Below are 13,167 nucleotides of genomic sequence, written 5' to 3' on the forward strand. Positions count from 1 at the left end.
CTTCCGACAGTCCCTGCTCCCCTTTTCTCCTCATTGGGAGGTTCTCTGTCCACCCCCACCCTGCGCTCCTGCCCGCAGACCCCCGACTCTGGGCCTCCAGTCCCCCCTCCCCCAGGACGTGTCCTGGAGATGGGGGGTGACGCACCAGAAGCCCGTGGGAAGTCAGGGCCGGAGACCAGATGGGAGAGGCTCTGTGGGCAGCCGTGGCCGCCGCAGGCCTAGGGGGCCCGGGCCGTAAGCCGCCTAGAAGTGGGCACTGTGGGGGGACCCCAGCTGAGGGTGCTCTGGGCCCTTGGGGACTGGGCAGGGAGAAAGGGCAGCAGAATGATAACCAGCCTGGCGGCCAGCAGGGGAGCCCTCGCCCCATGGGCAGGTAAGGAGGCTGGGGGTGGGGTGGGGTCCCAGAGGGTGGGGAGCTGGAGCACACTCTCTGCCCGGAATGAACCCCTGAAGCTGCGGCTGGGGGCTGGGAGAGGGTGGGAAGGCCCAAGGAGGAAGGAGGGCTTCCTGTGACCTCTTGGTGGGCTTGGGGGGGCGGTTGGGGGGCAAGTCAATCTCAGAGTATGGGGCCACGGTTCTCGAATCCTGGAATCATACAGCAGCAGAGCGTCAGAGCTCTGGAAGAAACCAGATGCATCATGTCGGTGGGCCTCCCCGGCCCTGGGGCCAGCTTTCCTGAGCTCCCCATCCATGCTGAGCACTGGGCTCCACAGTATCCCATTTAATCTTTACAGCCACCCTGGGAGGTGGGTCTAACAGTCTTCATTTGAATAGGAGGAAACTGAGGTCCAGAGACAGGAAGTGACTTGCCCAAGGTCACCCAGTAATTGGGTAGCATCTTTCTGTGGCACAGGCCAAGTCCCCCAACCCAGGGCCTGTGGGGTGTGTCCCTGGGGGTCAGGCCCCGTGTGGGAGGGGAGTATGTTGGTCGGCTCTGATGATCAGCACAATCCAGATCTTTGAGTGGAAGGCCCAGGGTTACAGACAGCAAACAGAATGCAGTTGCCCAGGGGCAGCAGCCTGTAGCCTTTAGGGCCGTCCAGGCCCCAGTCCTGGATTCCTCTCAGCCCTCAGGGGAAGCCGGCAGGACCCGGAGGTACTGATGGTTTAGAAGTAGACAGAACTGGGTGGTAATTCTGGTGTCCCACGCGCCAGCTAGGTGACCTTGTGTAAGTTACTGAACTTCTCTGAGTCTCAGTTTCCTCCTCTTTAAAAATCCTCCCTCCTGGGCTTTGTGAGGATCTCAAAATGGGGGCCTGAGCCCTGGGCCCAGGAGCAATGCCCCATCTTGCTCCGAGCTCTACTTGCTGAACTGCTTGGTCTGTTCACGTTTCCCAGTGCGGGGTGCTGTGCCAGGTCCCGAGGCTAAAGAAATAAATAGCTTAGGGTCCCTGCAACCCAGAGCCAGGATTCAAGAGAGTAAGTGGATGGGAGCAGAAAAAAGGAAAGTGGATTGAGGTGTTTGGCATCTTTGAGGGGCTGTCCTGAATTGCTGTGTGGCTCAGGGCAGCCACTCGCCCTCTCTGGGCCTCTGTCCCCTCTCAAACAGTCCTCTGAAGAGTCCACCCCCAGCTTTCAGGCAAGCTGGTGCCAAAGATAAACCAGGCAGGGAGGAAAAAAATCCCTCCTCCCTGAGGATGAACTAGATCATGCACAGGACTCCAGCTCCTTAAAAGAAAAGGCGGCCCTTAAACTGCAGGTTGGCTTATGCTCGCAGAAAGCTATAATTTTCCTGCTCCTGGCACCCGGCCTGTTAAACTTTGACAGGGAAGATGCGCCCAGATGAGGGTGGAGGCAGAGAGTCCCCAGCACAAAGGCAGGGCCTGGCTGGCTGTGCTGTGTTCCTGCCAGGGTTGTGTGTGTTAGCATGTGTGCGTGTGTGTGTGCGGGGCTGTGCACGCATGTGCCTGAGCAGGAGGGGGGCTGTCTCAGAGCTCACCTCCAGACTTCCCTGGGGGCATCTGTCCCTGCAGCCTGGAAATGAGGTTTGCCCAGCTCCCTGCTCTCTCAGGAGAGAGCACTTTCTTGCCTCCTCCAGCCCTGGGCTGTGATTGGCTGCCCCACGGGGATGCTGTAAAGAGGATGTGCGCAGGGCAGCAAGGTGGACAGATGGGTGACGTAGAGCTCTCGGGCTAAGGAAGCCAGAAAGATCTCCAAGGTCTCAGATCCCACAAATCCAGGTGGAAGAGGGCTGATGCTGGCATTCAGGAGTTCTGACATTCTGATTCAAGGACACGGAGTCTAACAATCTATGACTCCACACCTCAGTTCTAAGTATCTAAAATTCTATTTTTAGGACCCTGAGATTCCAGGGGTTTGAGCCCCTGAATAGTCCAAGAACCTGGAGAGCAGGGAGGGGAGCTCTGCGTAGGCTGGTGGGACAGTGGAATGCCGGCTGGGTGCCTCCCCAGGGCCCAGACTCAGTCTGTGAAATGGAGGTGGTGCGTGTGTTGGAGGATGACCCAAAGGGTCCTCCCAGGTCTGCCCCTTCCTAGCTGTGTGTCCAGGGCTGTGTGGCCTCACCTGTGCACCCTGTCTAATGGTGGAGACAATGCTAGTCCCTCTCCTACAAGACCCCATAGAATGCTGCATGTTGCCAGCTTAGCCTGGAACCTGGCAGCTGGGGTGGGTGACAAGAAGCTGGCAGCCCTGTTAGGATCCTGTGAGCCCTGTGTCCACTGTCCCAGGCTCAGGAGAGCAGATGAGATCCCGGGGTGATGACAGGTTAGGGGCTCCTGCCCTGGGGTTGGAGGAGCAGGGAGGAGTGCTCTGAGGCCAGACAGCCTGGGGTATCAAAAGGGGGAGCCACAGCCAAGGGATTCTTTGTCTATTCTCTGCATCGCCCGGCCTGGTGCTCAGAACTCTTATAAAGCCAGGGTCCTTGAGCAGGGGCAACAGGCATGCCTACCCACCCAGAGGCGTTTGCTCCAAGTTGGGGTGCCTCCCCTTTCCAGAAGCTTTGCATCTTAAAAATCACATCTGCATAGGGCAGTGCAGGTGGCAGGTCCCACTGGAGGTGATCCAGGCTCAGTGTGGGCTCAGAGTGGGGACATCAGAGGCTTTCTTTCTCTCTCAGGGTTTTTCGTAGGGAGAGGCAGGGGCCAGACAGGAGCCGAGGGACGTGGGGAGGTCATCAGAAAGGAGAGATGGGGAGAGGGCCTCCTGAGAGCCAGGAAGTCCTGCTGAGGGAGGCTCCAAGTTCTGAGGTGGGCGGCCTTTCTGAGCAGGGCTTGAATTTCCTTTGTCAGCAATTCATCCCCCCTTTGCAATGAGAATTGTCCACTCCGGGCTCCTCTGATTCATTCAGTGCCTCAAACACTGATGCAGAGCCTGTGCTGTGTGAAGGGACCAGAAGATGGTTCAAAGCTGAGAGCATGTCTCCCCATGTAAGGGGAGCCGGTCTAGCTGGGGAGTGGGGAAGAGTCCTAGCTCCTTAGAATATGCGGGAAGCATGAGAAGAAAGGGCATGCTGGTTCCCACTGTGCCGCTGGGCAAACTCTTATTCGTGCCTCAAGACCCATCTGAAATGTCCCCTTCTCTAGGAAGCCTGCCCCACCAGTGTGGAGGGTGAGGTGGCTTCTCTTGTACTTACCCCAGTGTGCTGTGACTTCCTCACCACAGGGTGAGAAGGGGCCCCACGCGCCCACCCCCAGCTTCACAGGTGGCCATCCCAGGCAGGGCCTCTTTGGGGGCCCTAGGGGATGGGCTAGGTTTAGCAGGTGCCCAAGCACTCTGACTCCCAGGAGAGGGGACATTGATGTGCCTGTGGCTCTTAACTGCATTCAGAATGTGAGGAACCTGATAAAACCTCTGGGCTCTACCCAGAAAAAGGCAAGGATGCATTAATGTGCACCAGTTTTGGGTGTTCATGGATCCTGTGCAGTTCATCTGGAGACTCAGATTCAAGGTTAAAAACCTGTGATATGCAGCTGCTGGTTTCCCAACGTGAGGGCTGCTGGTGGCTGCCTTAGCCGGTTCGGGGCTGCTGTAACAGAACACTGCAACCAGAGGAGGGGGCTTATAAACAACATCTATGTCTCCAAGTTCTGGAGGCTGGATGTCCAAGGTCAGGGTGCTGGCAGATTCAGAGTCTGGTGATACCTGCTTCCTCATTCATAGTCTTCTTGCTGTGTCCTCACATGGCAGGAGTGAGGCAGCTCTCCGGGGTCTTTTATAAGAAGCCTGATCTCATTCAGGAGGGCTCCACCCTGAAGACCTAAGCACCTCCCAAAGGGCCCCCTCCAACCTCCTAATATCTTCTCTAGGGGTTAGGATTTTAATGTATGGATTTTGGAGCAGGGAGAGGAACACATTCAGTCTCTCAGAGTGGGTGATCCACTTGGGGTCCTGCCAGCGGGGGGGCATCCTATGCAAAAAGGCAGGTATCACTCTGTGAAACAATATGATTTCATTGACTTGTGAGGTAAAATGTACTGGTGTCAAAGACATTTGAGAAAGAACAGGAAGGGCCTATGTTGCCATGGGCCGATTGAATGACCCATTCACTCCTCTAGTAGACATTTGTGGAGTGCTCACAGGTGCACGGGTGAAGGAGATGCTGAGGTGCGCAAGCCAGTGAAGGTCGCTGCCCTCGGGAGCCAGGCAGGCCTGCGTCCCACGCCACACCCTAGCTACATGACACGCTTCACCTCTCCGAGACTCAGCCTCCTCATCTGAGAAGTGGGCATACCTTGCTGGCCTACCTGGCCAGCCTAGGCAGAGTAAAAGAGCTGGTGTGTGTCAAACGCTGGCCGGGCATGCTCTAAGTCTCCAAGGTCAGTGTGATGGGGAGAGCAGTGCGGAGAAAGCCATCATCCACCATGACGTGGCTGTGTCCTTCCTCCTCCAGGCCAATAGCTGACTGCTGACCACTCTCCCCTCGGCCATGGACAGCCTAGGCTATCCTGCATCGGTGCCCACAACCCTGGAGCCCGGGAACACCTCCTTGGCCTGGCCCCTGGATGCCACTGTGGGAAATGTGTCGGCAGCCCCGAGTGTGGCAGGGCTGGCCGTCAGCGGTGTTCTGATCCCCCTGGTCTACCTGGTGGTGTGTGTGGTGGGCCTGCTGGGCAACTCACTGGTCATCTACGTGGTCCTGCGGCACACGGCCAGTCCGTCGGTCACCAACGTCTACATCCTCAACCTGGCACTGGCCGACGAGCTCTTCATGCTGGGGCTGCCCTTCCTGGCTGCCCAGAACGCCCTGTCCTACTGGCCCTTTGGCTCCCTCATGTGCCGCCTGGTCATGGCCGTGGATGGCATCAACCAGTTCACCAGCATCTTCTGCCTCACGGTCATGAGCGTGGACCGCTACCTGGCAGTGGTGCATCCCACCCGCTCGGCCCGCTGGCGCACGGCGCCCGTGGCCCGCACGGTGAGCGTGGCTGTGTGGGTGGCCTCGGCCGTGGTGGTGCTGCCCGTGGTGGTCTTCTCAGGGGTGCCCCACGGCATGAGCACCTGCCACATGCAGTGGCCCGAGCCAGCGGCAGCCTGGCGGGCGGGCTTCATCATCTACACGGCCGCGCTGGGCTTCTTCGGGCCGCTGCTGGTCATCTGCCTCTGCTACCTGCTCATCGTGGTCAAGGTGCGCTCGGCGGGGCGGCGGGTGCGGGCGCCCTCGTGCCAGCGGCGGCGGCACTCGGAGCGCAAGGTCACGCGCATGGTGGTGGCCGTGGTGGCGCTCTTTGTCCTCTGCTGGATGCCCTTCTATGTGCTCAACATCGTCAACGTGGTGTGCCCGCTGCCCGAGGAGCCGGCCTTCTTCGGCCTCTACTTCCTGGTGGTGGCACTGCCCTACGCCAACAGCTGCGCCAACCCCATCCTCTACGGCTTCCTCTCCTACCGCTTCAAGCAGGGCTTCCGCCGGGTCCTGCTACGGCCCTCCCGCCGCGTGCGCAGCCAGGAGCCGGCCGGAGGACCTCCAGAGAAGACGGTGGAGGAGCAGGGGGAGGACCGGGAGGGAGAGGACCGGGAGGGGGAGGATGGGGCCGGGAAGCAGGGGGAGGGGAAGGGGATGAACGGCCGGGTCAGCCTCATCACCCAGCCTGGCACCAGCGGGCAGGAGCGGCCGCCCAGCGGGAAGGCCAGCAAGGACATGCAGCCCCTACCCCTAGAGGCCTCGGCTGCAGACAAGCCAGGTGCGCTGCACATCAGCTATCTGTAGGGGCCTGCGGAGGGAGGTCCAGTGTGGCCCACAGAGGGGCAGAAGCTGTGGGTGTGCCTGGGGCATGCCGCCCATGGTGTCGGAGGCCCCCCGATATTTGGAGGCCAGGGCTCCGATCCCATAGCTGCCGAGGCTCACTGTGTGGCCTGGCCTGGGCCCCTTTCCTTCTCTGGACCTTGCATTCTCTTCTGTGACTCAGGGATGGGAGGAATCAGCCAGGACAAGCTCTATTGGATGAGAAGTCTGGAGGGGCATCGCTGCTGGCTGACCTTCCTGAGCGGGGTCCAGGTTCAGGGGACAGGTGCTGGCCTTCCCCCTCCAGGACAGAGCATCCTGGCAGACTGGCCTGAACCTTGGTCCTTGGAGAGACAGAGTCAGGTTCACAGGAGAGAGGCTGGGGCCCCAAGAAGAAGAAAGTCTTCCCCTGTGTGGGGAGGGGTGCAAGTTTCTGGGGCCCCACAGCAGCTCTCCCCCACCTGCTGCAAGGCCTTGGCCAGCTCTTCCTCCCCTCTGGGCCTCGGGCCTCAACTGCTGAACAACCCAATAACCTCCTGGCCCTTGTGGCCCATTTGGTCAGTGCTGGGGCTCTGAGTTCCTGGCCCTGGGAGGAGGTGGATCTTCCAGGGAAGCCCCTCAGACCAGCTCCAGGGCCCCTTACCACTTGGGCCCGCCCAAGGCCCTCTTATCTAATTTTGTACTTGTAATTTTATATTCTTTTTCATAAAGAGGGTCTCCAAACTGCGTAAGTTTAGGCCACCCAAAGCCCAGCTTCTGTTGAGGACAGCTGACCAATTCCCAAAGCAGCTCACTTTGTGTCCTGTGGCTGCAGGGGTGGGGGGTGAGAAGTGTGTCCTCTGGGTGTCTGAGGGCTCTGGGAGCCTCCTCAGAGCAGCACCCATGGGCGTTCCTCACTCCCAGAGACCAAGGCAGGACCCGGGTCAGGCAGGCTGTCAGGGAAATGCAGTGTCTAAACAGCACAGTGAGGAAGGGGAGGAGGAAGAGGAACAGGGAGGAGGGTGGAGGACAGATCTGCAGCCATCCTTGGCCCCTCTGGGCTGAGCTCTGCCGCAGCCTGGCTGAGAGCAGGTTGTGGATGCCTGGTCTGATTGGCCTCAAGGAAAGACTGCAGTTGGGATGGGAAAGCAAATGTTCTGCAAGGTACGGCGCTGGCCCCCTCGAGGGCCTGTCTGCACTGCTAGGAGGGGCTGTGCCTTTCCGGTGGCCTGGGGACAGAGCTGAGACTCAGGGCCCTGTGGGTCAGCAAGCAGGCTTCTCCATTCTCTGGAATGTCTGGGGCCACAGTTTGAGGCGGCCCAGGGAAGACCAGAGAAGGGGAGCTGGAGAGGGACCACAGGAGAGGCCACCATATAAGGACTCTCTCCCAGAGATAACCCCTTAGAGCCATGGTGGGATTGGCCCTGGGGAGAAGGGGGCACCTCAGGGTAGACCCCTCCATCCTCTACCCCTCAGAGGGCAGGGCAGTCCTCAGGGAAAGCACAAGTTGGGAGACCTACATCTTCAACCCATCTCAGGATCCTGGCCAGCCTTGACCTCTTTGGGGCTCCGTTTTCCCATCATACAATGGAGGTTGTCCCTGTCTGCCTACCGCTTGGATCTGGGGGGAAAATGAGTCATGTTGCGCCAACTGCCCCCCCACACTACAATGGGTAGGGGTGAGTGTATCAGGTTATAAAATGGAAGCAGCTCCCATGTTGGGCTTGGCCCATACCTACTTCTTCATCAAGTGGCCTCTCTGTCTCCGGCCCTTGGGGGTAAGGATACTGCAGGTCCCAGGATCAGTGGCAGGGGGAGGCAGAGGCCAAAGAGAGAGAAGGGACTTAGGGGGTGCGGCCCACCCAGAAGTTCACAAAAGCGGACCTCGTGTGGATACTGGAGCAGGAGGCCTAGCCCTCAGTCTGGGGTTCCCCTGAGGAGGATCTAGGGGTCTGAGTGAAGAAGGATCCCCTGCATCTCAGCATTCCCTGGCCCACCCAGCCTTCCTGATTCCTGCGGCAGGTGAGCCTGGTTGACTGGGGTGGCTGGAAAGCCCCAGAGGGAAACCCTTTGCTGCTCCTGCCCCTAAATAAATAAACACAATAAAGACAGTGACACATGACCACAGCTGTGATCTGGGGCCGTTCCTCTGCTAGGTGCTGCATGTATCGCTTGGTGTGCCTAGATGGGTGTGTGTGGGGCATCTCTCCCTCTGTTCATCTCTCAGCTCTGCGAGCCCAGGCCTGTGTGCATGGCCTTCCAGAATCCCAGTCCTCCAGGGCACATGGAAGATGACCCGATAAGCCTCAGCCTACATCCTTACAGTTCTTGATCACAAAGCGGTAGATGCATTCTTTTCTGATGCCCAAATAGCAAATCTCAGGGCAGAAAGCAGATTGGCTTGGCTGGGTCATGTGATAGCTCCTTGGGCCAGTCACCAAAGACAAGGTGATGGAGTGCCATGATTGGCCTGGTGGGGGTCATGTGCCTATCCTTCCGCCAGGGAGGACGTGGAACACTGTGACAGACAGTCTGGCCTGACCCATGGGGTAGGGGGTGAGTTGGGGACCCGCTGCCAAAGACAGGGGTGCGGGCCAAGCAGCAACAAAAGACTGTGGGCATTTGTGAGCACAGTGCAGGGTGCATAGTAGGGGCTCGCGCACCTCAGCCACATCCACAAGTGAAGGCACATTGCAGTGTTAAAGCCAAGGGCCTACTGTGCCCGAGGCAGGTGTGCATGAGGTGGGAGCAAAGGGACTGCTAGGGGCTGAGTGTCCCATGGGAGTGGTTTCCTGGCTAGGGTCCCCTCTGGATCCCGTGAGCTTCCCGCCACACGATGCCTCACTGCCTGTGCCCACTCACAGTCATGCGTGTGGAGGTCCCGCCGGCCTCGTCTCTTTATGCAAGGACTGTGTTCCCAGGCTCAGCAACTATGAAGACTTGGAACAAATGAATGAATCGGGGAATGCCATTTCGCAAAGTCCAGGGGGCAATTTTCATACTGTGACTCTAGACTCCTTTGGGTGTGTGCCACGCAGTTACCCTGAATAAATGGGGGGGACAGCTGGGGGAGGGGATGGAAGGAACTTGTATAGGGGTTTGGGCCTGGAATCTGTGGGTTATTGGAAACACAGGGGCCATAGGCTGAGGAGAGGCCTGGGGTCAAGGGCCTGGGCAGGCAGGAAGGGGTGGCAATGACCCTCCGTGTCTGATTCCCCCTCTCCAGATATTTAAGTTGCTCACACCCAAGGCCTTACCTTGAACTTGTCTCTCAGAGGCGGTTGCCAGGCAACAGCCCATGGCCACCAGGCTCCGGACCAGGACTTCATGCGTCAGCATCAGCATCAGCATCAGTGGGATGAGCTGGGAGTCTGCAGGGCCTGGGGGAGGGGAAGCCAAGCCCCCAGGGCTTCAGGTGGTCCTCACCTACAAGGGGTGGGGGAGACAGAGGCCACAGCCCCATGCGGAGGTGACAGCTGGGCTCCCCAGGAGTCCAAACACCGAAGCAAACACTCTAAAGGTGGCAAGAATCCCAGGCTGGAAGGGGAGGGACATTCCTAGGAGTAGTGCAAAGCCATGACCTTGCCACGGCCTTGCAGTGCCCCCTGTCACTGGCTGGCCCTGGTGACATTCTTGGTGAGACCCCTGGATGGCTGTGGGCAGTGGTGGTGGTGGTAATACATCCCCTAAAACTTACAGTGTCCTGGGATGCATCCCCTAAAACTTATGGGACCTGGGATGCATTCCCTAAAACTTACGGGACCCGGGATGCCCGGGTGGCTCAGTGGTTGAGCGTCTGCCTTCAGCTCAGGGTGTGATCCTGGGGGCCCAGGATTGAGTCCCACATCCGGCTCCCTGCATGGAGCCTGCTTCTCCCTCTGCCTGTGTCTCTGCCTCTCTCTGTGTCTCTCATGAATAAATAAATAAAATCTTTAAAAATAAAATAAAATAAAAGTTATGGGACCTGAGTTAGGAGGCCTGGGACCTAGGCCCACTCTGTCATGAACCTACTGTGCAGCTTTGGGCTATTTACTTCACCTCTCTGGGCACAGGTCATTAAGTTAACGAAGACTTTCATGAGCACCGACAGTATGCCAGGCTCTGCCCTCGACTGAAGGCATGGGAGAGGGAGAGAGACCCGGTCTCTGCACCCTGGTTGCTTCTGGGCAGCCGCACAGGTAAACGTATCACTATCTAGTTAGGAGGGACGCGTGATGGGGAAGGGGCCTTGAGGCTGGAGGTATGAGGGCTAAGGGGCAGAAGTGGTGTCAGACAGGGCCTCCTAGGGGGTTAATCCCTGTTGAGGGTAGAGTTGCCAGGTTCACACTGAAGCCCTAATCCCCAGTGGCTCTGGATGCGACCTTATTTGGAAGGATGGTCCTTTCAGAGGAAAGGAACTAAAATGAGGTCCTGGTGGGGCTGGATGGGCCACTGATCCCATGGGATTGATGTGCTTAAGCAAAGGGGAGATTTGGAGGGCTGGTGGGCACAGAGAGGGTGCCGGGTGATGCTTCTGCAAGCCCCGAACACCAGAGGTTGCTGGCCAACCACCCAAAGCTGGACGGCAGGTCCTCAGAGCCCTTGGAAGGAACAACCGTGCTGACTCTTTTGATCTCAGACGTCCAGCCTCCAGAACCAGGAGCGAATGAATTTCTTTTGGAAGCCACCGAGTTTGTGGTACTCGGTTCTGGCAGCACCAGCGAACCTACACAGTTCCCCACCTGCAAAAGAGGGATGATGGTCCCTCCTCTCCAGGACCTCCGGGGAGTGCGAGGGACTGGCCCCTTCACTCTTTCATTCAGCAAGTGTTTTCTGGGCAGGTACCAATTGCAGAAGGCTGAAGGCAGAGGAGTACAAGGCCCATCGTTTAGTAGCAAAAGGAAGTCACAATGAAGAGATACACTAACCAGTTCTCTAGGTGGAGCCCAGAACTGCCTGGGTTTGAATCCTGACTCATCCATTCACTGGCTGTTTGACCTTGAGCCAGTTAATTAACCCTTCTGTGCCCCCATCTCCTTTCCGAGATGAGGATGAGAGCAGATGTCCCTTTGTTAGGAGGTTTAAATGAGTGAATATTTCTAAGCAGTTTAGCACAGTGTTTGGTGTGTTAGGTGCTGTGTTCAATGAACGTGAGAAGTGCTTTTACAGGAGCCAGGATCCCTCCACAGGTGGGGATGGAAGTCTCCCCAGGAGGCGTGATGCCTCCGCTGAGTGCCCAGGGAAGGAGGCATGCAAGACCAGTTCCAGGAGCTGAGGACAGCTCTGATTCCACGAATGGCAGGGGATGGTGAGGCCACGGGTGGTCTAGGACCCGGCCCATGGTCACGGCTCCGGAATCACAACCAAGAAAACTGTTTTCCCAGCCCTCAGCCCAGTGTCTATAGTTTTTTAAAAAACTTTGTAAATGAGGGATGCCTGGGTGGCTCAGCGGTTGAGCGTCTGCCTTCGGCTCAGCGTGATCCCGAGGTCCTGGGATGGAGTCCTACATCGGGCTCCCCACAGGGAGCCTGCTTCTCCCTCTGCCTGTGTCTCTGCTTCTGTCTGTCTCTCGCAAATAAATAAATAAAATATTAAAAAAAAAAAAGGAAAACTATGAAAATGAGGGACTAGGTGGCAGGAGCAATGCTGGGAGTGGAGAGAGCTCTGAGGCCACTGGTGCCAGCTCCTTGGTGGCCACTGGGTAGTATCAGATGATGCCCTCGGCGACTCGGCCACCCCCTAGAGGCTCAGCCACCCTCCAGTGAGCCCTGCAGCCCAGCACAGGCCTGGCTGTCAGGTCACGGTGCGCTGCGCACACAGGGTGAATGAAGAGCACACACTTGTGCGTGTGTGCGAGCGGGGGCAAGGCCAGCCTTCACTTTTTCCAGGCTCAAGGAAAATGCCTGGGCTGCACTTGGCGTCTCTGGGGTCCCAGACCCCTCAGGGCCTGGGTCAGGGGCCCCAGGGACATCCTCTGGAGGCAGCCAGGAGCCCAGGGCCCCTCTGGTCAGTTCATTACAGGTGGGGAAGAGGAGACCAGGAGGCCAGGGGCGGGACGTGGCCTCCCGGTCCTGCTCTCTGCTTTAATGACCAGGGACGATGTCAATATTCGCACACGGGGCGGTCAGGCCGGCGGCTGCACTCGGTCAACACGGCCCAGGGCCTGCTTAGTTTCTCCATGGGTAACGAGGGGTTGTCTCTGAGCCCGGCTTCCCTCTGCTCATCAGACGACGCAGGGCCCTCCTGCTCTCTGGCCCTAAAATAGCGATTACGGGGAGAACAGAGCAAACACAGGATGCCTGCATACGTGGGTGGCAGTCGGCTGAGCTGTCAGCCACACGATCAGCCTCCAACCCCAGCGCCACCTCTTCTTAGCTCTGTGGGCCTCCGGGCTAGTCCTGGAACCGGAACTGCAGCCTCAGTTTCCTCATCCGTAAAATGGGCTTCCTACCCTCTCCTGACCCAAAGGCAGCGGGCGGGCTCCGGCCGAAGCCCGCGCTGCGCTCCGTGTCCGGCAGGGGGCGCCGCAGGACCTCGGCGCCCGGTCGCGGCTCCGCTCGGCCGGCCTCGGCTTTCTTCGGCCACTCTCGGCTCCACTCGGTCAGACCCGGCCAGGTTCGGCCGCACCCGCCAGGCTCGGCCAGACTCGGCCCTGCTCGGTTGTCCCCGGCAGCGCTCGGCAGGGCCCGGCTGTGCTCGGCCAAGTCCCGCCGGGCTCGGAGCTGGACGCGCAAGGCCCCGCCCTGGCGCCGCGGAGGCTGCTCTCGGCCGCCTGGGCTCGGGCTTCCCGGGCCGGGGCTCCGGGGCCGGTTTGGCTGAGCCCTGGGCCGACGTTTCTGCCTTCCGCGCCCTGGCGGCCTCGTCATCCGGGTCTGCCGCTAGTCGGCCTGCGGAGGGAGCCAGTGGCTGCACCTGTTCCTCAGTTTCCCCCTTCTGACAGTTAACGGGGCTCTTCTGGGGCGGCAGACGCCCCGAGGCCTACTGGCACTTTCTTTCCCTGGACCCCTTGGAGGACTCAGTTTCTCCTTCTG

The 13,167-nt window shown here is 58.9% G+C and overlaps 1 protein-coding gene across 1 annotated transcript; it reads left to right on the forward strand.

Annotated features, from left to right (window-relative positions):
* Positions 1 to 243: 243 nt before the first annotated feature.
* Positions 244 to 6,163, forward strand: SSTR3 (somatostatin receptor 3). The gene is made up of 2 exons (XM_055329123.1): positions 244 to 373; positions 4,850 to 6,163. Exon 2 carries the CDS (start codon positions 4,886 to 4,888, stop codon positions 6,161 to 6,163), a length of 1,278 nt encoding a protein of 425 aa, XP_055185098.1. The 5' UTR covers positions 244 to 373; positions 4,850 to 4,885.
* Positions 6,164 to 13,167: the final 7,004 nt, after the last annotated feature.

The sequence above is a fragment of the Nyctereutes procyonoides genome, unplaced genomic scaffold (genome assembly GCF_905146905.1).
Source record: "Nyctereutes procyonoides isolate TBG_1078 unplaced genomic scaffold, NYPRO_anot_genome, whole genome shotgun sequence".
Classification (NCBI taxonomy): Eukaryota; Metazoa; Chordata; class Mammalia; order Carnivora; family Canidae; genus Nyctereutes; species Nyctereutes procyonoides.

Coding starts and splice junctions, on each gene's coding strand:
- SSTR3 (XM_055329123.1), top strand. CDS start 4,886: ATGGACAGCCTAGGCTATCCTGCATCGGTGCCCACAACCCTGGAGCCC.